This window comes from Bacillus rossius, chromosome 7 (genome assembly GCF_032445375.1).
Source record: "Bacillus rossius redtenbacheri isolate Brsri chromosome 7, Brsri_v3, whole genome shotgun sequence".
Taxonomy (NCBI): Eukaryota; Metazoa; Arthropoda; class Insecta; order Phasmatodea; family Bacillidae; genus Bacillus; species Bacillus rossius.
Window position 1 is genome coordinate 23,138,968 of NC_086335.1, and position 27,442 is coordinate 23,166,409.

General features: G+C 36.5%; 1 protein-coding gene across 1 annotated transcript in view; it reads left to right on the forward strand.

Annotated features, from left to right (window-relative positions):
- The first annotated feature begins 10,719 nt into the window (after window positions 1-10,719).
- Window positions 10,720-27,442, forward strand: part of LOC134534508 (uncharacterized) — a 130,404-nt gene continuing 113,681 nt past the window's right edge. Inside the window, exon 1 of the mRNA XM_063372986.1 lies at window positions 10,720-10,740. Within this exon, the coding sequence (XP_063229056.1) occupies window positions 10,720-10,740 (21 nt within the window). The remainder of the gene's footprint in view (window positions 10,741-27,442) is intronic.

Here is a 27,442-nt window from a genome sequence, read left to right on the forward strand (position 1 = left end):
ACCGTTTGTATCTGCGATCTTCGGTGAATCATCGACATCGTATATTATGTAGTCTGCTCAGACTAAGGGATGGAGTCCCTATCTAAAATTATTATTAACCAGTCAGTAGTTTAGTTGAAAGTAGAGAAACTTAGTATTTTTATATAAATTATTTTTTTTTTTATTTAATCATGATGACTTCCGTGGCTACCGCGAATCGTGGTTCGAGTTTGCGGAGACGAGACGCCCTCTCCTGAGCGCCAGGACCAACACCCTGTTTTGACAGGGTTCCAAGTTTGGGGCAACCAAAATCCTCTGCCAGAACCTCTGGAGTCGGTTCCTGCGCAGAACCCAACATCATTAGGCCTACTACCTTGATCACCGTCTACCTACAGCCCCGGGTGATACCCGCATAATTCTATCTTTTTATTCACGAACCCAAGATTAGTGTAACCCAGTTAAGACAGCGGACAGTAAAAAGCAGTTCGAGGAGAAGAAATTTATATTATGTTTTGGAAGGACTATATGTACAATCTTTAAAGTTACTAATGTTAATTTCATTCTTGTTTTTAAATATTTTAATTTTTGTTATACATTGAGGGCCGGCCCTATCGTAAATAACGTTAAGGAATATCATATAATAAGTGTAATTGTGAGTTATGTAAATAAGATCACTTATCAATGAAAAACAGTCTTTACTAAGGAAAATTTAATCTATCAAAAAAAAAGAACAATGATTAATAAAATAAGGAAGTCTATAGACGTAACAGTTGTTTTTATTTATTTAATATATAATAACGATCCTTTTACTCCCAAGTATTTGTAGGGAGTCCCTAAATTTTCTTTGTTTACTTCTAGTGTCGCCTCTGTTGTTGACTTTTATAGTTATTAATTGAGGGCCTCAGTAATCAAAGCTTCCAAATCTTTTAACCTTATTATTTAATTATTCTTTAGACACTTGGGGTATTACAAATTGGTAGCAGAGCGTGGTTACGTCTATAGGCATACCTAATTTGAAAGGTCATACCTAAAATTAAAATTTAAAAAAAAAAAAATTAAAAAAAAAAAAATTTTTATATTTTTTTGTCACTTAGAATCTCTTTGTAGTAAGTAATTTGTGAACTGTCCGCTGATACACGTAGTAGCTAAATTGACCCTTGAATTTTAAAATTATCATAAGTTTTGTGTGTTTACATTTGAGTGCGCACTGTGAGCAGCTGGCTTGCTGCCCGCCCACGCAACTCGGGCCGCGCGCGTGGCTTATCAACAGAGACGTGTCCGCTGGACAAGATACTCCCTCCCCCCCACTCCCCTTGTTTAAGGCGCTGCGCGCCAAGGTCAGTCCTGCCGGCTGACGTGATGTTCCTTGTAGGTACCCTGTTGTGCAAGCTAACCTGACAGCTTGTTACACCCGAGTACACTGTTCATTTCCCGACGCGCGTAGTAATAATAATAATAAATTATGAAGGCACATACTTCCCACGCAATAAAGCAATTGTTTTAATCATAAGCTAGATTTAAGTGTATACCTAAGTTTAAAGTTTAAAAGATAATTTTAAGAGGGTAGTGTTTTGTTTTGTGTAATACTATCAATCCGGACAGGATGATTACTCCGGAGCTATTACTAGTAGATGAACTAAGTTATGAGTTGCAGTTGCGTAATTTACCAACTACTGGAAATGCGCAAGATCTGCGAAAAAGGCTTCGAGCCGCAGTACGTGATAAGTTACCTACCTCAGTACATAATCTAAATTTAGAAATACTCGAGGAATTCAACATAGCTTGCTCCAAATTTTACGACATAGCTGCTTTCGTAAGTTATTCAGATGTGGAAGAGAATTTGCCCAATGTAAAGCGACACATTATGCGATTAGAGCATGTCACCAGACGACTGGAAAATCTTGTGGTACTTTCCGCAGATGTGCTCAATGGTGTTTATCGAACAGAGCTAAATCGTTGTCTGCAACAGACAAATGCCTTCCAAATTAAATTGAAAGCTAGGGCAGCCCAATTAGAAACTCAACAGGACCTCCGGGCCAACATTGCCCAGGCAGAAAACCTAGGAATGGAAACACTAGGAAAGGTAGTGAGTGAAAATCCGGAATTTCCTCAGGAAATAAGGCAACCCGACACACAAGTATCTTTGTGTCAAACAAGGCAGGTTCCGCCCATTTCATCAACATCTCAATCATTCGCAGTTTCAACCCCTCCCATCCCAGCAGCCACCACTCAAATTCCCTCAGGCATACATGCTTCTACAGCTCCCATCACCAGTGTCACATTTTCCGGTAACTTGCCTGCAAATCCACATCCTTTAACACAGCAAAATTTGTTTTTCCCATTCGCCACAAACCAGCCATATTTTAATCCATATTCCCAGTTTCATTCTTTATTGACATCCGGGCAAGGAACTCCGATCCCTACCATCCCTACCGCGCAAATTGCACATCCTTCACCCCCACCTCCGCCATCAACGCAGAATCAACCAGAAACAACATTACCAGTTACGCCAAGGGCGGCTGAGTATAGCTGTTATGGGAAAATTGCCCATCCAGTCGAGAGATTACTTGTTGGTTTTCCAGAAACAAGTGGTCTTGACCCAGATAAATTAATCGAATTCATAAGGCACTTACTTAAAATCAGACAGAAAGGGGGCATTCCTGACAAACAGTTGTTGGAGATAGTTTTTCCCTACACCCAACCACCACTGAGTGAAAGAACGAGTCAAGCTATAGAAAATAGTTACTCTTTTGACAAATACCACGAAGAAATTTTGAATTTTTTTATACCTGCCAGACTTTTGACAACTTACCGTTTGGAATGGTACAACAGGCTACAGCGAAGTAATGAAGCATTGCCACACTATGTAGCATCAATCAGAGAAGCCGCGGCGGTTCTCAGATTGGGCGTATCAGAGAGCGAAATAGTTAGTTGCATAGTAGACGGACTAAATCAGGCAGAGCGCTCACGCGCTGTTTTCCAGGCTAGGCCACGGAGTTTTGTAGAACTAGATCAACTATGTATACAGGCCATGAGTTACGAATATGCAGACACTCAGAGAAACAGGTCAGCGAAGTCCGTGGATAAGCATGATTCTCAGGCAGAAACTGCAAATAGTTTTCCATACACGAAACAACAAAATAGCCACCCACAACAGAAAACAAACTACTACAGAAATAATAAGTATGGTTCAAACAAGAACATACAACAACAAACACCTTTCTGTAATTATTGCAAGCAAACAGGACATTACATTGAGCAATGTAACCACAAAAATTTCAAACCAAATTTCAACAAGGCAAAAAACGCGTAAGGCGGTGGCCAGGCAAATTTCTACCTGGTCCACCTAAAACTTCATCCGAGAGGAATTTTTCAGTGCATAATTGGGATACTAACGAATCACAACAACAAAACAAAAATCAAAAAAGGCATAACGCAGGAAAACAAAAACACAAGAAAAATAAACGAAAGAAATACACAGAAAAAGACAGAAAACACAAACAGAAGATTATGACACAGCAAATTAATCATAAAGATAATTCTGAGAAATTCACAAGAATTTGCAAAACATGTGTTAGCCTGACTAACAAGGGAAAACGTAAGTGTCACAACATTTTCGGTCACGTCCGAACTGTAGTACCATACACTAAAGCAATGTTTGGCAAAAATCAAATTATTGGTCTGATTGATACAGGAGCTACTCGTAGTTTTATTTCAGGCGATTTGTTTAGGAAATTACAGAAGAACAAGCAGGTTCTGAAAACAGAAGTCACGGATGTGGGCTGTTTTACTGCAGCGGACGAACCAATTAGTATATCCAAAGTGGCTATAGTGAAAATCAGGATAGAATTATTCACTTGGAATTTCCCTTTTCTTGTGGCAGAAAACTTAGCCACGCAGCTTATTCTAGGCTCCGACTTCATCGCTAAAACAGGTATTTTGATTGATTTACAAGCAGGAAGTTTTGTATTTAAGTTTAATAAAAATCTTGTCATATCATTCGTGGAACCTGAAAATAAAAGGTCAGGACAAATTACTAATGTTTCTACCAACACTGACGAGAGAAATTCTTTGTTCCTGGATCATCTCGAGCCCAGTAAACAAGTTGCTATTCGAGATTTGTGTAATGAATTTTCAGATGTGCTAACTAAGAAATTAGGTCGAACTAACCTAATTGAATATCAAATTGAATTGACTGATACCACGCCAGTCAAAAGTCATCCTTATCAACTTTTAGGTCCCAAAATGGAAATTATGAGAAAACACGTACAGAAAATGTTAGATAATAAGGTAATAGAACCTTCTAATTCTCCTTTCAGTTCACCTGCATTTCTAGTACCCAAGGGCACGGAACAACGTTTCGTCACTGATTATCGAAAACTGAACAAACAGATTAAAATACCGCAAACACCCCTCCCAGATTTGAACTCAGCCTTTCATTGGTTTAGTAAGGCCAGGTATTTCAGTGTGTTCGATCTCAATTCAGCGTACCATCAGATCCCACTCACGCAAGACTCAAAACCTATTACCGCATTTTGCGTACCTTGGAATCTTTACCAGTATAATGTGGTACCTTTTGGCTTGGCCACAGGTGCTCAAGTACTCACACGACTTCTTTAACAAGTAGTAGGAGATTTTAAATGTAAATTTGTTTACAATTATTTGGATGATCTTGTAATTTATTCAGAAAGTTTTGAGGAACACATCCAGCATCTGACTCTTGTCCTTGAAAGACTGCGCAAGGCAGGCCTCACTGTAAATACAAAAAAGGTAAAATTTGCTGCTTCCGAAATATCTTTCCTTGGACATTTGGTATCACACAAAGGTGTTACAATTGATCCAGAACGAACACAGGCGATCAGGGAATTCAAACCACCTAAAGACACAAAGGGCATAGCTCGTTTTATTGGCATGGCTAATTTTTATGCCAAATACATACCAAATTTCGCCGAGCATGCGGCACCTTTAAATGCATTACGTAAGAAAAATACACAATATATTTGGGGTCCGGAACAAGACAAGGCATTTAATTTCTTGAAAGAAGCTATAGCGAATCCACCTGTTCTGCGCATGGCAGATTTTAGTAAACCCTTTATTTTACAAACAGACGCCTCAAGTGTTGCTATAGGGGCGGTATTGTCTCAGGAAATAGATGGCGCCAGGCAACCCATTGCCTTCGCCTCACGTACATTAACTTTTCAGGAAAGGAAAGCATCTTCAGTGTATGAATTGGAATGTTTAGCAGTAGTTTTTGGTATTGATAAATTCCGACAGTTTCTGGAACATAGGGAATTTCTATTGGAAACTGATAATCAGGCACTCGCTTGGCTGTTAGCTCACCCTAAACAATTAGGAAAACTTGGAAGGTGGATCACCAAAATTTCTTCCCTCAAATTTAATATTCAACATATTCGCGGTACTCAAAACATTGTGGCTGACACACTTTCTCGAATGTTCGAGAACCCCTCCGAAACAATATCTCAGGAGGAACCTCAGATTTCGTGTCAGGCACTACTAACCGATTTCCCCTTAGCTTTTCAGGACATACAAACACATCAACAAGCCGACCCATATTTGGCAAAAATAATTGAACAAGTTAAAACGGGTACAGCTCCGAAGTTTTATAAGTTAGCTAAAGGTCTCCTACAAAAACGTACACAACAGTCAAGGCACTTTAAAATTGTTCTTCCACAAAATCTGCGTGATATGATTTTCACATATTACCATAGTTCACCTCTTGGTGCCCATTTAGGTATTTATAAAACCATTCAAGGTATCCGACGCCATTTTATTTGGGAAGGAATGCACCGGGACATTACACAGCGAGTTAAGTTATGTAAGCTATGTGCACTAAGTAAACCTGCACAAAATACACAGTACGGTTTTCTTGCCTCAGAAGTAGCCGAAAGACCTATGCAAAAACTTTTTATTGATTTTGTAGGGCCGTTTCCTCGATCCAAATCCGGACACTCTATGCTTCTTGTGGCCATAGATGCCTTTTGGAAATTTGTTTGGCTTATTCCACTCCGTAAGGCTACAGCTGACACCACTGTTCGTGCATTACAAAATCACATTTTTAAAACTTCAGGATTACCGAACATAATTGTATCTGACAACGGAACACAGTTTACATCCAGAACTTTCAAGAACATGTGTTTCTCGCATGGTATACAGCATGTGACAACATCGCCATACTACCCTAAACCCTCGCACGCGGAGAGATTTAATAGAAATCTTCGTTCGGCGCTCATAGCGTTCCACGCGAATGCGCAGGAAAAATGGGACAGTAATTTGGTGTGGTTACAGATGGCATTTAATTATGCCCGACATGAAGGACACAAATCCACCCCATTTGAGATTATGTTTACTTATAAGCCCAACACACCCCTTTCAAATCTTTGGTCTCTCGAAGACCTACTACCGGATGATCCCAAGGACATCACGGAGATTTGGAGAAAGGCGCGTAGGAATTTAAATTTGGCTCACCAAACAAGTCAGAGAAGGTACAATAAGTACCGCTCCCCTAACCCCTACAGGGTAGGTGACACGGTAATGTGCAAAGCACACCCGCAGAGTAAGGCCATCGATAAGCGATCGGCCAAGTTATCGTATCGCTGGACTGGACCATTACAGATCCAACGGTTTCTAACCCCAGTGACTGTGAGTCTAGCCGACCCCAGTTCCGGAGAGTATGTGACACGAGCGCACATCTCCCACCTTAAGAAAGCGCATCCGAATTTAAAATAGGAGCGATTACTTTCTCTAAGCCTTGGCATGCCATACAGTTATATATATTTAAGACTCAATAAGGAGTTTAACTGAAGAATACAAAACCTAGGTAGTAACATTAAGTAACAATAAAAATCCATGGTACTAGTTTGTAAGAAAACTTAATATAAGGTGTTAGTTTAAGTGGCCACTTAAGTTAATAATTTTATTTAAGATAATGAATTTAATCATGTTAGTCATTAAGAATGTGCACATTAGTTCATAAGAGTGTTTAATATTTTTTTTGTGTGTTAGCATGTAAGTAGTAGGATACAGGCGAACCTGGTAACTCGTCCTACTGAAGTTTTTGGTTTCTTGTTTTTGCTTTCCCCTAAGCTCCGCTTTAACGCGGGGGAGTATGTGCCGTGTATTAAGTATTTAGGCACGTTTTATTTAAAAAATTTTGTAATCTTAAATATTTTTGGAAATATTTTTTTTCTCTCATCTTATTTTCTTTACGGCCAGGCCCTCAGCCTCTGTTCTCAGAGGCGAGCTGATTTTCTTTCCCAGCCTCATGCTAGGCTAGCATTCTGGCTAATATTTCTCCCGCCTCCAGGCACGTCGGGGCCGGTAACGTTATTTCTTCGCGGGTCACCTTTTGCTAAGAGCAGCTTGTGAAGCAGTGCTGAGCCCTGCTAACTCTGTCATGAATCGGTATAAGGTTCACTAGCAGCAAGACACGACAGGAGGATCCCGTGGGCCTTGTGTCCCACAGACCATGCGTTTTTTGAAGCCACCCCCCGCCTGCTCTCCCACCCTCTCTTCTCAGAAGTGGCTAGGAGCGACGACCGCTCGAGTGCGTTAACCGAACTCAAGGCCATCTCAGGCTTGGCAGCCGCAGTTACGATTCTGCACCTTAACGACACCTAGCGACGGCTGGGGTAACTAATGCCACTGGTGAGGCGTTGGCAGCGCCGACACTACCGCGCTCGCGCGGAGGTAACGACAACCTCTCCCCTCCTTATGTCTCAGGCCGCTAGGTGGCACCACTGGTTACTCCATTAACCCCCTAGCTTGACACTCTCGTCGGTCACTAGTCGATTTATTAGTACTTCCTCTCGCCACCAAAAGATAGCGCCTCAGTCGCGCAGTCACTCCAGTAAGATCTATTTTTTTTATGCCGGACACCTTCGGGTGGACTCGGTAATTTTCGGCTCAGAGCCTACCCCCCCTCCCATTCTCTAGAGACCCCGCGCTTATGATATCCTGGTGAGATCCCGCTCTGAACTGACTTCGGTGCGCGCCTCCTGACTGACTGGTACCGTTTGTATCTGCGATCTTCGGTGAATCATCGACATCGTATATTATGTAGTCTGCTCAGACTAAGGGATGGAGTCCCTATCTAAAATTATTATTAACCAGTCAGTAGTTTAGTTGAAAGTAGAGAAACTTAGTATTTTTATATAAATTTTTTTTTTTTTATTTAATCATGATGACTTCCGTGGCTACCGCGAATCGTGGTTCGAGTTTGCGGAGACGAGACGCCCTCTCCTGAGCGCCAGGACCAACACCCTGTTTTGACAGGGTTCCAAGTTTGGGGCAACCAAAATCCTCTGCCAGAACCTCTGGAGTCGGTTCCTGCGCAGAACCCAACATCATTAGGCCTACTACCTTGATCACCGTCTACCTACAGCCCCGGGTGATACCCGCATAATTCTATCTTTTTATTCACGAACCCAAGATTAGTGTAACCCAGTTAAGACAGCGGACAGTAAAAAGCAGTTCGAGGAGAAGAAATTTATATTATGTTTTGGAAGGACTATATGTACAATCTTTAAAGTTACTAATGTTAATTTCATTCTTGTTTTTAAATATTTTAATTTTTGTTATACATTGAGGGCCGGCCCTATCGTAAATAACGTTAAGGAATATCATATAATAAGTGTAATTGTGAGTTATGTAAATAAGATCACTTATCAATGAAAAACAGTCTTTACTAAGGAAAATTTAATCTATCAAAAAAAAAAGAACAATGATTAATAAAATAAGGAAGTCTATAGACGTAACAGTTGTTTTTATTTATTTAATATATAATAACGATCCTTTTACTCCCAAGTATTTGTAGGGAGTCCCTAAATTTTCTTTGTTTACTTCTAGTGTCGCCTCTGTTGTTGACTTTTATAGTTATTAATTGAGGGCCTCAGTAATCAAAGCTTCCAAATCTTTTAACCTTATTATTTAATTATTCTTTAGACACTTGGGGTATTACAATTTTATTTAGAGAATATTAACACCTATTTTTTATGCCTTAAGGTTAAGTATAAGGTTAAAACGACACTTCTGAAAGTACAGCAAATAAATGTAATTTACAGAAGAAGTGTTGAAATCGTTAAATTGTGAGGTTTTTAAAACAATTTTTAACAATTTTTTAAGTGAACCCCCCCCCTTCTGATTTTAATTACTTATAGAATCTTGAATATTTAGAGTGGGTAAATTTCATTTTGTTAAGGAAACAAATAAACCTATATATGGTGTTATTACGATTAAAACAGTTTAAATGAAATAACAATGATATAAATATTAAATATTAGAAACTTTTTTTTCGTTAAGACAACGACACATTTTTAAGAGATTCACAAATTCCTGATTTTTTTTTTAGATCCAAATTACAGTTTTAGTCATTTCCCCAAATCAACTAAATAGTAAATGTTAAGAGACTTCACGGGATTAATTATTTAAAGCTGGAAGTTACAATAATTTAATGCATGTTATTGTATTATATATTCCGTTTTAAAGAAGCCAAATTTTAAAAAGTTTATATAAAGAAAATTATATTGAAAAAAAACTGTTAAACCTAACTCAGTGTCTTTTGATACTTTTCTCTCCCGGTAACACACGTACAGCCCCGTGGTAGTAACAGGACCCTCTGTCCCAGGACCAAGGACTCGTCGTGCTTGCAACCACTCCCAGGACAAGTTGGTGCACAGGAAGGAAGTAAAGTTACGGCCGTTAGACGCATGCGAACTGTTTCGCGCATAAAAGGCAACTTTCTGCTGCGAAAGTTTAGCCGTTTGCTGGGACTGTGGGGAAATGAAGCCCGATGTAGCAGTTAAAACTGGTATGTTTTGCTCGCATGAAGTTACGACCGGTTTGCGCACAGCATAGCTTTATTTACTTTTGAACGTTTTGTTTTGTAGTAGCATTGCATTTATAACTATGAAAAAAATAATCAACATAAATTTGTAACAGTCATTTACTATGTGGTACATGAAGAGCAACATTTTTAAAACCAGTAAAAAATAGAAATTTTACGTTAACGACCACTACTCAATTAAATAATCAATTATACAAAATACAAATAATAATCAAAATTGTACAATAATGGTAAACATTTATTAACACTAGCGTGTGATAGTTTTTTGTTAGCAAACTACTTTTATTTTTATTGTCAACCTTTACAAATTAAATTAAATATGATGTACAAGTTATTATGCATTTAAAGTTTTTGTGTACAAAAAAGGAAAAGTATAAACAAATATTTTTCCCCGCCAGTAATGAATCATTTTCATTTGCCAACAATGTGTGGTGATTTCCATATCGATTTTAAATCATAATTTCGTGTTTTGTAAGTTGCACAATATCGACTGTATTTTAAATATCGTTATCCGTAATTAGTGGTACAAATTAAGGATTCATTCAGTAAAGATCAACGTTAATTATTTGAAGTTTTAACCCCTTTTTACTTAGTTAAACCAGTACCAGTTCGTTTAAAAAAGATATATGTTTCTCATTTTTTCAATTTCCTAACATGCTCTATTGAATTAGTTGGCCAAATCGATTTTGGGTTAATAAGTTCTCGCACAAAATAAATATGGAACTGTTAAAAATAATGCATACAAGGGTAATTCCACTGTGAAACTTTCAAAAGTTCTCCACAGAGATTCAAAACATATTGGTTTCTCAGTTAAATTTCACTGGTACGCAGTTGTTTTTAGCACCAGCCTTGGGAAGCATGTTATACTTTAAGTCACGATGAACCTGAAGAGGAAGATGGTTGGTCGATTCCCGACTGACCTTCTGCATATGTGGGAGTATATGTATGAAAGTGGAGAAATATGCAAGTGTGCTATTATGTAGAAATGCAATAAATAGTCTCACTTTAGACTTACGTTATGATGATGCCATTGTCTCAAACTATCCAACTGACTGTTAAGATTTCACGTGAAATCTTTACTTAAGTATAGTTTGGGTCTAAATATTCAAAGATTTGGTAATTTGATAGAATAGGTGCTCTTTCGTGAAAAAATTCTGAAATGTATTTTTGAGTACTACTTGTCCCGAAATAATACTTTATATTTTTTCAATGCAGCTTGCCTAATATAATCCTAACACACTTTTGCACTATTAAACAAACATTTTTATTGCATAAACCAAAATCTAACCAACCGTTCACTCCATCTGACTGGGTCCATAAACTGATAGAAATTGCGGAGCGTAGGAGAGTCTTTTAAAAATAAGCATTCACTATGTATATAACAATTACACTGCCATACATTATAATTCATCCCATTATTCGTTGCTAACAGCAACCTTCATAGAGGACATATAATTGCATAGCACACATTAATTTATCACCACTCCAGTTGTGAGGAAATAAATATTTTTTTAAATATTTAATAATTTTAATAATTTTATATATTTTTATAATTTCTACTTAATATTTTTTTAAATATTTAAAAATATTTAATAATTTGAATAATACAAGTAAACAATTGAAGTTTAAAATTTTACACAACGACGAAAAACCTTTGCGTTACCGAATGTGAAGGTTAATTTAAAAGACAAAACCTATAATAGTTAAAGAATTAAAGTAAACAATAAATAACACAGTGAATGATTACAATCCAATCAAACATGAGTCAAAAAACTGCATGGTTTTACTTTTGTCTTACTCTCTATTTATTAATTGTTCATTCCCCCGCCTCTACCCCCTCTCAGAGCATCATTCCTCTTAAAATCCCGCGTCATAGATCAATATCCGTTACCTTAGTGACTTCCGATCGCTATACGCACTCATTTTACCCTGTAATGTCATCATCTCTCAAATTAATCTACCGGTTGTAAAGAAGTTTAAATTTAAAAAAAAGATTTTGGAAGAATTAATACAGTTTAAAAATTTATGAGTTCTTTAAATTTTGCTAACTGTTACTATCCATACTATAGTTGTTATAACCATCACCTAAATGCGGAAAAAAAACATACTCTCCCAAAAATTATAATGGACTAATATTTTCTAAAATTTAAAAATGTTAAAGGCATAACCCAAATAATATTTTACTTTAACATCAGCTAAAGTTAAATAAATTTTTACGTACACGAACATGAATTATTTAAGCATCTGTCTCTTGGTTAGTTAATATCGGGTTTATCGCCATGACTGCTTATATTACCAAATATCATTAATTTGGCACTTTTTTTAGCAGTTAGTTTTCTTTGTGTACTATCTTATGAAGAACATACGGTTAGTTTTTACATGCAAACTCATCGAGTCGACTGACAATATATATCTATTAAAATCAGGGATGGATCTTTAAGGCCATTTTTCAACCCGCCTCCAAAAAAGGCATTAATACCGTCAAAAAAAGTTTTCAGAGAGTATTAAAAATTACTAAGTTTAAAAATTACGTTATTTTTAACGTGCACAAGTATTTGCTTTACGAGAAAATATAATTGTACAATAACGTCTTAAATACTGTAAAATGTATATTTGTTTTATAAATACTGTGAATAATAATTTATGGGTAATTTAATTATAAGTGTATCAAGCATCAGATTAAAAAATTACACTATTAAATTCCAAGTTAATACTTTAAAAGTGGTACCAGTGGTGGACCACCCTCCCCCTTCCCAACTAACACCGGGCTGCATCCATTCTAAAGGAGAAAAATGGCAATGATGTGCGAAACACCACTTGGGTGAAAGAAATTAAATTTTTTCTCATCTATTTACACTTTTTACCCGAAATTTCCCATTTAGTATGTACATAGAGTGTAATAAAAGTTTTATAAATTAGAACGCTTCTTTATAACCAAATAATTGGTTACAGGACATGAAAGCAATGAATTTGTTTATATTTACCATTCGAAATTATTACATCGTGGCGGTTGCTGTGGCGGACTAAAAATATGATATTTGTTCCTAAAAAATGGAAAAAAAATTCTAAAGTAAGTGTTTTAAAAGTTTTGCGATGTTTGGAATTTTTCTGAGAAAACGTTTTGTAGGAATAACAAACAATTTTAAGCGTCGATCTGTCAAATTAAAATTAAATTTTTCATTTTACTAGTTTAAAATACGTTAAAAATATGCTTTAAATTTTATTGAAAACCTTAATTGTCATTTTATAACGGTTCTTGTAAAAAATATTTTTTAAATGTCACAAGAAGGGTTACATTCAAAGTGTTAAAAATATATCAAGAAAAAGTCAATAATTTGTATCTTCCTTGTGCAACCGTGATAAATCTTAAAACATTTTACAGCGTAGAATACAATATTCTGAAATTAAACGTAAGATTGGTTTCAGAAATGTACCAATTGAAAAAGAAGAAAAATTAAATAATAATTGTTAATTTTAGGAAGAGACTGTGAAAACTTCAGTTGGAAAATGTGGTTCCTATTTTTTTTTTACTACTTAAATACCATGGGAGCTTGAGGCTTCGACTAGAATATGGCATCGTTAGAAAATAACACTGGAATATGGTAAAAAAATATATATATATGTCTCGCTTGTAGCACCGAAGCCGAGATTGCAAAATTACGACGCTAACCACGCAAGCACACCCGCTCGCTGTTTGTTTTTGTTTTTGTTCCTCGTGCGCGCGGCGGCGGGGAGAATTAAGGCCGTGCGCCCCGGGCCGGCTAGTGCAACCGCCGGCCGGCAGATGGCAGCACAGAGAGCAATTACGCGCGGCCGTTACTGGAGGGGGGGGGGAGAGGGGGCGGGCATCGGAATGCGTGGCCGTGTCGCGAATGCAAACAGTCTCCCGAGCCGCCGGCCCTGGCCGCGACAGCACTTTGCACTGATTTGAACAAACTGCCCCCGGCGCAAACGGCTAGAGGGGCGGAACCGCGGAGGAAAATTGCCCTTTGTGTATGGGCCGAAACGGCCCGGCCATTGAGATCGTGATACGCCACGAATGATACTTCGTGAGTTCGAACCGCGAAATCATACGACTCGAATGGATCTCATTAAAAGTGTTTGTGGCGCAAGGAAACCCTAAATTATTAAATTATACTATTGTATTACTAGACGTTGTAAACTTTAGTAGACTGGGTGATTAAAATTTTTTTTCAAATTGTCTTATTTTGTTTTAACAGTCAACAAAAATGTTTCTTTATGATTAATAATACGTATGTTGATATCATTCATAAATATTTATAAGGTGAGCATTGAAATATTCCATAAATTTCTAATGTTTTATTAAATTTTATTTTTAAACCGTGTTCCTCTGGTTTAGTTATAAAACCATCTTTTGATTGGTAACTTTTTAATTTTTTTAGTTATCTTAAAGAATAAACATCTTGAAAATATTCGATTTGGCTAAAATGTATTAAGTAAATGAGGAATGAAACATTTCTTAAAGATAGTTATTGTAATAAGAAGCTGATATTAACTATTTAATAATAACTTTTTGAATTAACTGTAATAATTTAATAAAAGTTATCTTGACGAAATTCTTTCCGGTGTAGTTTATATAAGAAATAAGCGTTATAACCACGCGTGCCACACTGTGTGCCTTCAGAGTTAAAAACCAAGATTAAATGTTTACCTGATTTAAGGGGGAAGTTTCTAAAAGAGTTAATAAATTTTTATATAGACTAAAATGTACACAACGATTCACACATGTAAAGTATGATGAGCTCTATGTATCGTTGAGATATGAATTGTCCACTTTAGTGGACGAATAGAACGAAAGGGTTGACTTTAACACAATAATGTGATGAATTTTGAAGAAACAAATTTATATCCATCACCTATCTGGGACTTGAACCCAGAAAACTTCGCAATGGTAGACGGCTTGCATCCAAATGCGCTACGAAGGTCCTTTACAAAAAGTTAGTTTAGCTACTCACAAATAATTGCTTTCTTTTATTTCCTTCTAGATATATAAGGTAAAACATTAAGAGGCTAGAACCATAAAATAAATTTAGTGTTTTGAAGCAAGGGTCTCGTAATTTGCGATATTCGTTTCCATTTTCAAGCTACTGCTTTCTTTTAAGAAAACTAAAGTATGTAAATATTTAAATATTGGTCTATTAAGTATGAAGTACCCCATGATAAATTAGTCCAGAGTGTGCGTGTATAAGCTTCATTCCGTTGAATATACCATGACATATTTTTGAAGTGAAATATTTTTATATAGCCTGTAGAGTTCTGCCCGAATCACAGGGCAACGGAAGTAATAAGGTAACGGAAATAATTTTGTAATGAAAATTGATATCTTGTGGGTGGTTTTAAAATGATTTTTCATTTTAAACATTTTTTTACAGCCGGTTACAGATGACAGCAGAGGTGCATTATTTTGTGAAATTTCCTTTATTTTTGTAAACGTTTACATACTTTTGTATACTTTCACTACTCGTAATTCTCAGTTCCAAACTCTTAACTCTGAGGTTAGACCTGGTGTAAGCATAAGAATTGTGACAATTTGTATGGACATTTCCAATAGGTTTTTTGTTATAATATTCAAACAATAATAAATCCATTAATTCATTCCTAGTTTTCTTTGATGAGATGGACAGACAATAGTAAATGAAGGTATAATTTCAAAATATAATTACGGGTGTTTTTTTTTTGAATATTTGAGTATCCCAAAAATTTACTTTTATTCTTCTTTTTGAAGTTTCACTTCTAACGCATGTGGTGGCTCCGCAGAAAATTTTTCCCTTCTCTTCGCTTAACTGTCAGTGTCTGCACCGCCATTTCTCCCGTGTAATTATAGCTGGCGTGTGTGGCGCCCCTGGCAAGTACGTGGACGCTGTACCGCACAGCGGATGGGCAATGCTGGTCACTATAACTCTCAGGGGATATTATGTGTATGACACGCTACACTATAGCTAGCTGCCACCTCTAGGCGTGGCATTTTCGTACCTTGAGAACACCCAAAAGGAAACCTTGTGCATAGTAAATGATGCGGTCACTTCAAGCACCTATTCTGCACTGGGAATACCAACAGATACAAATAAATTAACATACATTTCTTGTTAGAGATAAGCAAATTATTGTGATGTTACCTTTTTTATTTAAAAGTTAACCGCTCAATATTAATGTTATTTTATTCTTAAAAATATATTTCTGCTATTATAAAGTTATAAGTTTCTATAAAAAAATATATAAAATATTTATATTAGTTTTAAATGAATTTGTCATATCAACTTATTACTATTGTAAAATATATGCACGAAAATCAAACAATCTCGTTTCTCAGTTAAATTTAACAATATTTGAATTTTTATAACCAAGAAATAGGTAAACTGTAATATAAGTAAGCAATGGTTAAAATTATATTTGTTTGAAGTTTTTCAAAATTTCTGTTTTATACCCACAATAGCTCATAATGTATTTTAAATACCTTGTATTCTTTTTTTTTCATAATCATTTCTTCAATCGCTAAAATAAAAAATTAACAATAATAAAATAAAAATTTCCATTGGTGTCGTTTCCACAATTTCATGTGGCGGAATTTGAAATTAATTTAATAAAGTGATCTTTGTTCTCATTTACTGACTGGTGTTTTTTTTTCCCTTGAAATGATTTATCCTTCGGATGAAACAACTACAATATTTACAATGTCTCCTATTCCACGGCAAAAAAACTAAAAGCTTCAGAGATTTCTTCGTCCCCTAAGACTTATGGATTCCTTTATATTAATTTTTGCCAAACGCATGTGGACCATACTATCATTATCATCCGCCTGGTGGATACAACAAAGTCTTGCAATGAAGCATCTAACATTATTTATGATGAAAAAATGCAATAAAATTTAAAAACTTCCATGGCTTATAATAATTATTATAAAAAAACACTTAATTACATATCCCATATTTGTTGTAATAAGTAAGTTATTAATATATTAGCTTTAATTGTAGTATTAAAGCTTGACTCTAATGAAACGTATTTAAAAAAAGTTAAGCCAATTAGTGATTCAATCAGAACTTATAAACTTGTAAAGTGGCAATGAATGTCAGAATAATTTGTTATGCAAACACAGAATTTTATGAACTCCGGTGTTGCCTAAGCGCTGCCTCTGAAATACGATTTTGTGGGTTTGGACTCTGTTAAAACCACGGATATTATTGCGTCTTTTAAGAAGAAAATAAATTTTTTTCTTTATTATTGACCCACACTCATCAGTCTTTCATAAAAACGAAAGTTTTGTTGAGATTTATATATTCTAAATTAAAAAGGGGTATTTTTTTAAATTTAATTTTTATTTCTTTTAATTTTTCATACAATGGAAAAAATTATTAAATTTTTTTTTATAGATATTATTCTTTTCTGATTTTCACTGTTTGTCATAGAAAAACCACAAGAATGTAGTTCTACTAGAAGAATGAACACGGAAAAAAAAACAAGCCAAAATCAGCCTATATAAAATGTTCAATTCATTTATCGGTACAGATAATTCCGTTTACCGATTCCTTCCAAAGAATTCTCTTCGCTGTCTGTTAGTTTTAGATATGAAATAGGCTGATTCAGGCTTGTTTATCTTAGCGTGTGTGTATTAATACTTTTTGTACATTCTTTTGGTTTCTTTATGACATACAGTGAAAATAAGCAATGCAGTATTTCCATAAAAATGTTTTTTGAATGTAGACCGAATCCAAGTGGGTTGCGGTAAAATAAGCTTGTAGTTCCCGCGATGTAGCTCGCTTACTGGTTTCATAAAAATTTTTGTTTCACAAATAAATGGTTTTGTTGAGACTTCATTATCATAAACCGGTCATCACAAATTATTCCATTAGTTCAGTACTCAACAAATATTTTTCTGTTCGAAACGAGTTTCTTATTTTTTTCCGTTGTGAGGAAACAGCAACGTATTCATTGCAAGTCCTGTGGTCAAACACGTCTTGTAGATCTCACTTTCGCCGGGTCTCAGATGCCTCCTCAATGGCTCGGGGTTTGTCGGACTGTTGCATGGGGGAGAAACTCTAATTACCGAGACTGAGACCTAGTTTTTTGAAGTAGTTATGGGCCCGTCTGCTAGATAGTAGTTTTCATAATAAATTGCTGACATAACTACATTAATTGATTATGAGAAGTAATGTATAAGCTATTATCAGGCAAACAAACCAGTGAAAATTCACTCTATTTAGGTAGCCACTAATTTTGTGGTGTGTAATACAATGACTTTTTGCACCTCCTACTCCTTTATTTATTACATGACGGTTTATTAAAAAACAGAATTATGTATTTTCGCATCGATTAAATTAGTTTTGCGCCGCCAAGGAGATAACTAAATATAACCAAAAAACAGTATTAAATAAAAAAAACTTTGTATGAGAACCTCTATTTCGATTTGTTATTTGCTGGTAGTTATGTGCCCGCCCAACAGATAGCGACACATGGTTTCAGTTTCCACTGTAAGAGTCGCACTTCTTGTTCTGTGGGGGTAGTCCCAACACTAGTCCGCGGCGTGCGGCGCGCCACACTACACGAGCATGCGTCACGTGACTGGCGGAGTGCTACATGATGGGCGCAACCTTGTTCGCGGCATAGAGGAATGGGGAGGGGTGCGCGGGACGAAGCCGAGCAGAGGAAGTCGACATGGAACTTCCATCCAGGCGGGAGTGCAGCGGGAAACAGTGAATATCGCACGGTTGGCACGCCTGCGTCCCTCGTAACCCCCCCCCTCCTCCTGAAATGAGTTGTGACTGTTCCGTACCACCGCTGCGTGCGAACTGTAGCGCGTTTTGGACAACCGCATTTCCCTCAGCCATTCACGTGGATGAACAGCTCTCAGGGTAGCATTAGAGCATGATATACAACCTAACAATTGTAACCTGGTTTATGAAGACTATATTTGCTTGGGATTATAGAACTATAGCATACGGTGGTTATAATCACTGTTCTTCTTTATCATCCGTTATAATTTCCAGGTGGCATCCAGTGAATGAATTTCAAGTGGAGGACGCGAATTTCGGGTTGCCGATTTTCAGGTCCCTTTTTTTCCTAATAGCAATATACCTTGTGAACGAGAAAACCCGCGCTCAGTTATTCTCGGGAAATGGCTGATCGTAAAACGATGCAATACCTATACACCCGTAACGTTGCATTGTAAACTGCCAACACAGCGTGGCCCAGCGGCTAAAGCGTGTGGCCACTGCGCTGGTGGTTTGGGTTCGATCCCACTTTGGGTACTCAGTTCGAAGAATGTCCAACGTCTTATTCCATATTCGTGTCAGTTTTTTTTTTTTTTTTTCTCAATATCACTTTATGAAAATTATATCGTGAAATTCACAATTGAAAATTAGTTTTTACTGCTCGTATGAACTAGCACAAACAATGGTTAACGTTGTACTGATGATTCGCATTATTCCGACAAGTCGAACATGGTCTTTAGTGGTCACCAGTCAGCACTCAGAAACAAGGCTACTCGCTTCGGGACACAAGGTTCTTCGTGGAAAACAGGAGTGAGAGGGGAAAGTAGGCACCTCAGGTTTAACAATTAAACGCACATAGAACTTCGAGAAATTTCCTTTTTAGATAACATACACAAAATACTGCAATGTTTATAAGTAGGTGAATGAGCCGGTGTCCCTCTACATAAGTTCGTATGGGGACACTTGTGGCAGGTGGGGGATTCAGGGACCCCATACATACTATATTTACCTACTTTTATAATTTCATATTAATGGCAATTATGGTATGGTATTTTTTATTTACTGCATTTTCAACAAACCAATACGAGTTTTCACGTTATCGATGAAAAATCAATGAAATAAGAAAAGCAGTACCCAAGAGTGGAATCGAAGCCAGGGTCGCCAGCATCACTACCAGTCGCGTTAAGCGCTGCGCCACTCTACCTCGGTGATTCCCATTGCAACATTGCCTCGTTCTTCGAGTGGCTATTTCTCAAGAACAACTGAGAGTTATGTTTTCTTCTTTACAGGGTAGATTGCTATTGGGAATAACTCTTTGCTCGCCAAATGGACGTCAAAATCTGAGACCAGGAAATCAAGGCCTCCCCTTGCAAAACTTGTAATGTTCATCTTATCAAAATATTTTTTGGTTTTAATTTATTAACAAAACGTTTTACAAAATGCTGTCATTAAATTTCGATAAATAAATATAAATATGAAAATCGTGGCACTCAGTCTAGTGGTAAATTTTTACTGGGTGTATTCCACGGCGTATTTACTTTCCATTGTATGTGGCACAGGGTCATGTGTAAATATTGTAGTTTGTAATATTTTGCATAATTTTATATGACAAAAATTATGAAATAATTTGTGAAAATATTTGGTTTCCACATATACGGCACAGTGAGACAGTCATCACTATTGTGCTCTGTTGCTAAGGCTACAACTTATAAAGAAAAAAACTGAGATAAACAGACGTTTTTTATTGAACTATGAGAAAATTATAAGAAAGTGCACTCCTGTGCTAACTGGTCGTATTTGTGTGTCAATGCGGGTTTCTTTAGGCGATACTCTTGTGACTCGGCAAATATGTTCATTACTAATACCTCGAGTCTGGGAAAACTTGTGAGTTCAATGATCCCTCTAATATACTCCTTAGACTAATGAATATTCAACAAAATGTCATTCCTCTATTCGTTATTGCCTTTCAAGACCTAATCTGGATTACTGTGGCCAGTAGAATGAACAGCACAAGGAAAGCAGTGTGAAAATTTTACCCATTACCGAAGAAAATCCGCAAATATATCAATTTTCTACTCAATTTGGCATACATTTATTTAAATATCAATCAAAAATACAATAATTCTAACAAACTGCTATCATACAGCAGTATCTATTGTTTCATAATCGTTTAGATTATAAAACATTTCAATCAAATACTGTCTAATGTTTGAGTTAAACGTTAAAATGTTGTAAACCCTATCTATAGTCACGGACAAATATATTTAAATTTTGAGATTCCACTGCAAAAAAATATGCCATTTTCCTTAAATAATTAGTTGGAGTAAGGGTTGGACAAGAGAAGGTATTAGAGCATGTTATTAATGTAGTTTCGAGTTTCCCAATACTCATTAAGTGATAAAATCATCAATTAAAGAATTTCAACTAAGTTGTACACTGTAAATATTACTTGTACCTTTGCAAGTTTTATCCTTGGAAACGATATAACTTGTGAAATTTCAAGGACTAGCTTTCTAATTTACGCAATTTTACAAAGCTCTACCTTGCAGTTTTACAAGTGATATCGCTAGCAAATGAATTTCCAAGGACTTTTCTTGTAAAATGTTCAAAAATATTTTTACATTGTACTGTTGGAAAGATAGTAAAATACTATTTTAAACCCACATAATTAATTTGGTGTTGAGATATATTTTTTTACAACTGCACGGAATCACTGTTTCAGAAATAAACAATAGTAGAGAAAATAAGCACCAACTCTTTTAACAACTCACAAGGTAAACACTGGCTTGCACAGAATGAAAATCAGGGGAAACAACCTAAATGCTGAGAACTTTAGAAGGTATCAGACATTAACATGACAAAAGAACTAAATTAAAAAAATTTCAATTGTTAATATCAAACAATTATAAGTGAAAAAAACCAACTATCCATAAATAATACAAAAATAACCATTCTGATCTCATTACTTTCTTCGGGTTAAATAATGATATATTTTGTTTCTAATTACACTAATTTATCTAAAAATATTCTCATCTGTTAAATATATATCTAAAGTCACATTATAACAAATTTTTTGAGCGATGAGGTCTTAAATCTCTGAAAATAAAACACAATATACAATTACAGATAATTTCAATGCTTTAGAGAGTTAAGTAACTTTTAATTCCCTGAAACAAATATGGCCATCAAGTAAACAGTACAGAAGGTGCAGAAAGTGAAAACAAGTGCAGAGAGAAAACAGACTGGTATTATGAGCACCAAAAACTAACATTTACTTTTACTTTACCAGGTGAGTCATACAAAAAAAACAACAAGGAAAATGTGTCAGAAAACATCAGTGTGATTTTAAAGTAACCTCTCACAACAGTATACATTTAGACGTAGATAAAATAACTGGTCATTAAGGAACATAAACACAAAACTTACACTTATCTCTCCAATAACACCAACTCTCGGGCTTCTTTCTATGATGTCATTTATTCATGGTGGCGTCTCTTGATGGTCCTTGCTGATCCATCCTGGACTGCCTAAAACCCCGAGTATTTATATCCTGAATTCCTCCCTCTTTACCTCCTATTACATATCAAACTCTCTAGGATGAAATATAAAGTCTGGGACGGTTACAGAAAGTTCTAGAACGTTCTTTACTGTCGTCCAAACAATCGATACACAGGCGAGTCATCCGGTTGTGTTCTTCCTCTGGCTAAAATCTCGGTTGGTACCCCTCAATAGTTAACATTGACACTTTACCGCATTTCATATGGGGTATGGATTATTTCTGCTTGAATTTCGCTCATTCATCTTCCACTTTTTCTTCGTGTACTGAGGCCGTTTTAACTTTGTTGTCTGAAAAGTTTTCCAACTTAAACAGTACATAAGTACCGCAAAATATATATTTTGTTTTTTTTTTATTACAAAACAGTAATTTATCCGTCCCGAACCCCGTAACAAACAATGACCGCTCTGTAAAGCCGCTCGGCGCTGACTGGTCTAGTGCCTCGTCACACGACTGAATACTTCCCCTTCCCTGGTTCGTTTATCGCTTTAAGGGGCCCGCCTCGTCAGGGGTGTATCTGTGTTAGTGAGGCGGGATGATAAGCGCGACGCTCGCTGGTGCTTCTAGCGCGGTATAGCCTCTAAGCGTGTCGTGGTTGACACCCCCTGTGTCACACCACCACAAGTCAGACACCCGTCTGGGAACAGCCTTCTTCAAATTATTATTTTGCGCGCTGCTCCAATAAACGAGTGCCCCAAAATTCTTAGGTAAATTATTCAAAGAGCTTTTGGAAAAGGAAGAGAACAGAGTAATAGTATTTAAAACGAAAAACACGTAATTACTTGCAATGCCAACAACTTTAATGGGACTACTTGCGCATGAACATGGCAGGCAATTTAATTGAAAACAAAATCTCAAAAAGATTACAATAATGCCTATAACCTTTTGCCCTATAGTGCTACAGAGGCCTTTAATAGAGCCACGTTTTAGTATATACCAATAAATAAATACTGTAATAAAATCAAACATTGATGACAAGCAGCTCCAAATATATATATATGTATATAAATAATGAATTACAATTCTTTTTAAATAAAAGTTAATAAAAATAAATGTCACTCTAAAATGTCTTAATTACACCCGGGTGATTTTTAATTTACGACGCTTCGCGGCAAGCATGATACAAGGTTCGTTAAAAATGGGTACCACGATGGAACATACACTCGAAGTTGTGATCAGGGTCTTTTGGCAGAAGTTATTTTTCGGATTATTCACTCTTATTTTGGCGAAGTCTAAATCAACACCCCGGGGTTACAGGGGCAAAGGTTCGGAGCCGGAATCACTTACTTGGATGAACGATGTACGTCGAATCACACCCCGGACCTCCTGGCCCGGAGTTTAGCGGGCTGTAATTTAGCAGAGGTGCTAAATGCTTCATATTAACTCGGCATTCAACGGAAAATGTAGCGTGAACTCTTCTTCTTCTTGGCAGCACCCGTGACAACGTAAGTATTTCCCAATGCTCAATACACGTCAGATGATTTTATTTAAAAAGTATTCGCGAGTCCGCGCCGGCCCAATACCACAAGCCATCATCGCGCTCGTTACGCCCGAAGCGCATACGCGTCACCCGGCGATCAGCTGACGACTCCCGCACAGCTCATTCTGTCTCCCCTTGACGTATTTCCCCCACCACCTTATAGCCTTGGAACAGTCCATTTGCATGCTCACAGTGGGGAAGCGTCGCACACAGTATTTTAATTAAAAGTCCAAAACGTTATTATTAAATATTAAGAAACTAACCATTAACGTAAAAAAAATAACATAATATAAAAACATATTTAAAAATAAGATTTACAAAACTTATAACAAACCAATACTTTCTTTTTAAAAAAGGAAAGGGCCAAATATTAAAACTAAAATTACGTAACAGCCATAATTCAAAATTACTTAAAATAAATATAAAATCAAGTGGCCATGCCATCTGTGGCCACAAGCGCAAGGCTCTGAACTGCCGCGCTGTCTTCTCGTCGTGCATAGGACAACTGTGAAATTTGAGCGCTGACCGTAACATTATATGGCTGAGAAATTATGATAAAGGGGTCATGCAAGTCCCTTGAAAGTGCTTTCAAGAATCTGTACTGGTTGTTTTACGCCTAAAAATTACTCTTAAAATACGCGTTTTAGCTATTTTAACTCTTTGAAAACTACAGTTTAAAAACTTAATTCGAAATCAAAAGTACTTTTCGGTCCTCAGTGAACACTTAAATGCTTTTCGTAAGCAGACCCCACTCGGATATCTTGAGTAGTTTAGAAATCGCGTTGTTTTATCCGAAGCTCTGCGCACCGTGTGTGTGTCCGGGTAGGCGGAGCCCTTAAGGCTTCATCTGCCAGGCGCTGTCCTCCCGCTGACTTCTTTCCTCAATATTTAGCCGGATGCAGATAGATAAGTATGTTTAGTACAGGAAAGACCTACTTTTCTATAATACATCTATGAAGGAGTATAATGACATTAATTTCATTTCCATAATGTAGGGGATAGAAGTAACGAAAATATGGTGTTAAGCTGTTGGCGAGGTATCGTGTAGTGTCGCATCTCGTCTGATTGTGTGTGTGCTGAGCCTAATATTCTTTGACTTCGAGTGCTAGACGTGTCGGGCTCCACAGTTTAAGTGTCACTGATGACCTCGGTATGACAACCAGTATTCCTAAAGAATTCACGTACATTTTCAAGTAAAAAAAATGGTTGTTTGTAAAGTTGGTTTACGGACGATATTTTAACCTGATAACGTCATAAAAACATTGATAAAATAATTGCATACTTTTATGAATAAAATTGAATCATCACTATGTTGTATGGATACAAAGAAGGAGTGAAATGAAATCTACAATTTAATTGATAAATTAACATTCATTTGCACTCATTCATTCAAATATGTTTATTATTTAACGAACAGATTATTTTAACTATAACTTTTATACATGTTTGCTATTTAACTTCTTCCAACCTGTGTTATTCTGTTAAGGATAGGACGATGATAGGAAAAGTAGGAAACGAATGGGAGTGTTTCAAGTTTAATGTGCCTCGAAAAAGTCAAATCGATGGTTGTTCCAATCGAGTGGAAGAGAGATAGATGCGGCGCAAGCGTACAATGAGCGTGACGGGACACAGCGTAACGGGGCAATGTGCGCAACGGGACACTTTTTTCTTGCGTGCAGCCGGCGTTCATCTATTTATCAGACGTTGTCACGTCAAAAAAAAAAAAAAAAAGAAGCCTGTCCGAGAGCTGCGCAAAACTCGTCCTCGTGAAAGAGGCGCTCGCACCCGTGTGAAGCAGGCGCCGGAGAAGTCCCGCCGCATTCAGCTCACGCAGCGGTCGTTCCCCGCGCGCGAGCGAGGCTCGTGTTTGCGAGCGTGTTTCTCCGGAGAGGGGGAGGGGAGAGGGAGACTATCTCCCCTTCCCCTGCCCAAATAAAAACAACCGAACCCCGACAAGGAGCAGTATGAGGCATGGCCATCCCGCTAGATGGAGGCAAGATACATCGCGGCGGGCCACAGCTATACACCACGATAACAACTAAAAAAAAAAAAATGGAAAAAAAAATATCGAGAATCCCGCCAACGAGATCTCACTGAGAACGCACGAGCGAGGGAGAACGAACACGATCTATCGATACTCCACGAACAAACGAATTTATTGAAGATGCGCGCGGACATAACACACAGCGCTCGCACGTTGCTGCCGTAACAAATCAGACAGGCTTCATTCCGGGCACGCTCTCGTCAGACCGGAGGTAAAGATAGAGCGTGCCTCGGAGTGTTGACTTGCGAACACGCGTCTGACCGCATAAAGCCGGTGCGACGCTCGGCATGAACGAATGTTTGTTCTCGATACAATTATTCACTAATAGTTTGATACAGATCATAGCCCGACTAGAATAATTTAATTTTTCATCTCAAACTTATAAACGTGTTCTAAAGTTAATTTTCAAACAAAACAGTCATTCGTTAAAAATTAAATATGATAAACCATTTTTACCATTGGCCTATTATGTCTTAGCATACACAGTCCTTTAAGCGATTTATAATAGAATATATGCATTACCTATATATATATATATATATATATATATATATATACATATATATATACATATATATATATATAGGATATATATATATATAAATAGTACCATTAAAATAACATCATAATACAATTGTATCTTAGCAACATATCAGTGTTGTGTTTCAATGATATAGATCTTACATTTATGAGAACATAGATATAATAATGAAAGCGAATGGTATTTAATATACGGGTTACTATCCAATGTTTTTGGATGTAATAATTCGCAGTAATAATTTTTTTGACAAAATATTTTAATGCATTACATAGAAACTGAAAACAAGTGTGGGACGTCTTAACACCCTCAGGTAAGCAGTTTTGTAGAAATAAATACAAGTGCTATGAGCTAAATATTAATAGCCTGACAAGTAGGCTACCCGCAATGTATGATGCATGAAGAGTGGTGTTTCGAAAATATATTACTTTAAATAAGAAACAAACACAAGCACAGCTGTCGCAAGCACAACTACCACAATGGTTTTGAGCTAACTCAGTGTTATATACAAAAATACTGTTTTCTTCTAGGTTAGCTTCCGGAATTTCGCTGGGCGATGAAGCCAATCTCACACGTTTAGATGTTTTTGATGTTCATATAATGAATGATATATTCTGCGAATGTTTTCTATTGTCATATATATTAATAAATTTAAAATAAACGTCTTTTAAAACCTCAATTTTGAGTAATAAAATAAATAAATATAATGTTATTACCTATATCTTATTCACATAAAATAATTTTTAATATGTTATTTTTTTTAAATTTTAAATCTGAAACTTTAAGCTCATTTTGTAGATTAATTAAGATGGGTCTAAATACACTCTGTAGTTAATAATGTATCAGTTATTTAAATTACATGACAAGTAATTAATATTTCAATATTTTAATATTTTATTTTGTATTGAACGTAAAACTATCCCATTAATTATTTATGGGACATCCTGAATATACAAACAAAGAATTCTCTTACAAGATTTGTACATGAGATTTATTAAAAGTTTGCCTAAAAGAAAAAAAAATGTATAATGATTTGTAAAAGAAAATATTGATAATTTTTTTTTCCACTTTGTATATGACAAAAAAGTTTAATTAAAGATATGTTTCTTTATACATAACACAAGTGTGAGTCCGACCTAGCTTCAGAAGCCTGGTTGAATGAATGAACACACGTGGTTGTGGAGATGTTTCGTTGCCGACCCCCTGCGGGAGTGGTCCCTGGCGGGCCCCGGACAGGGTCGTGACGTCACACGTGGT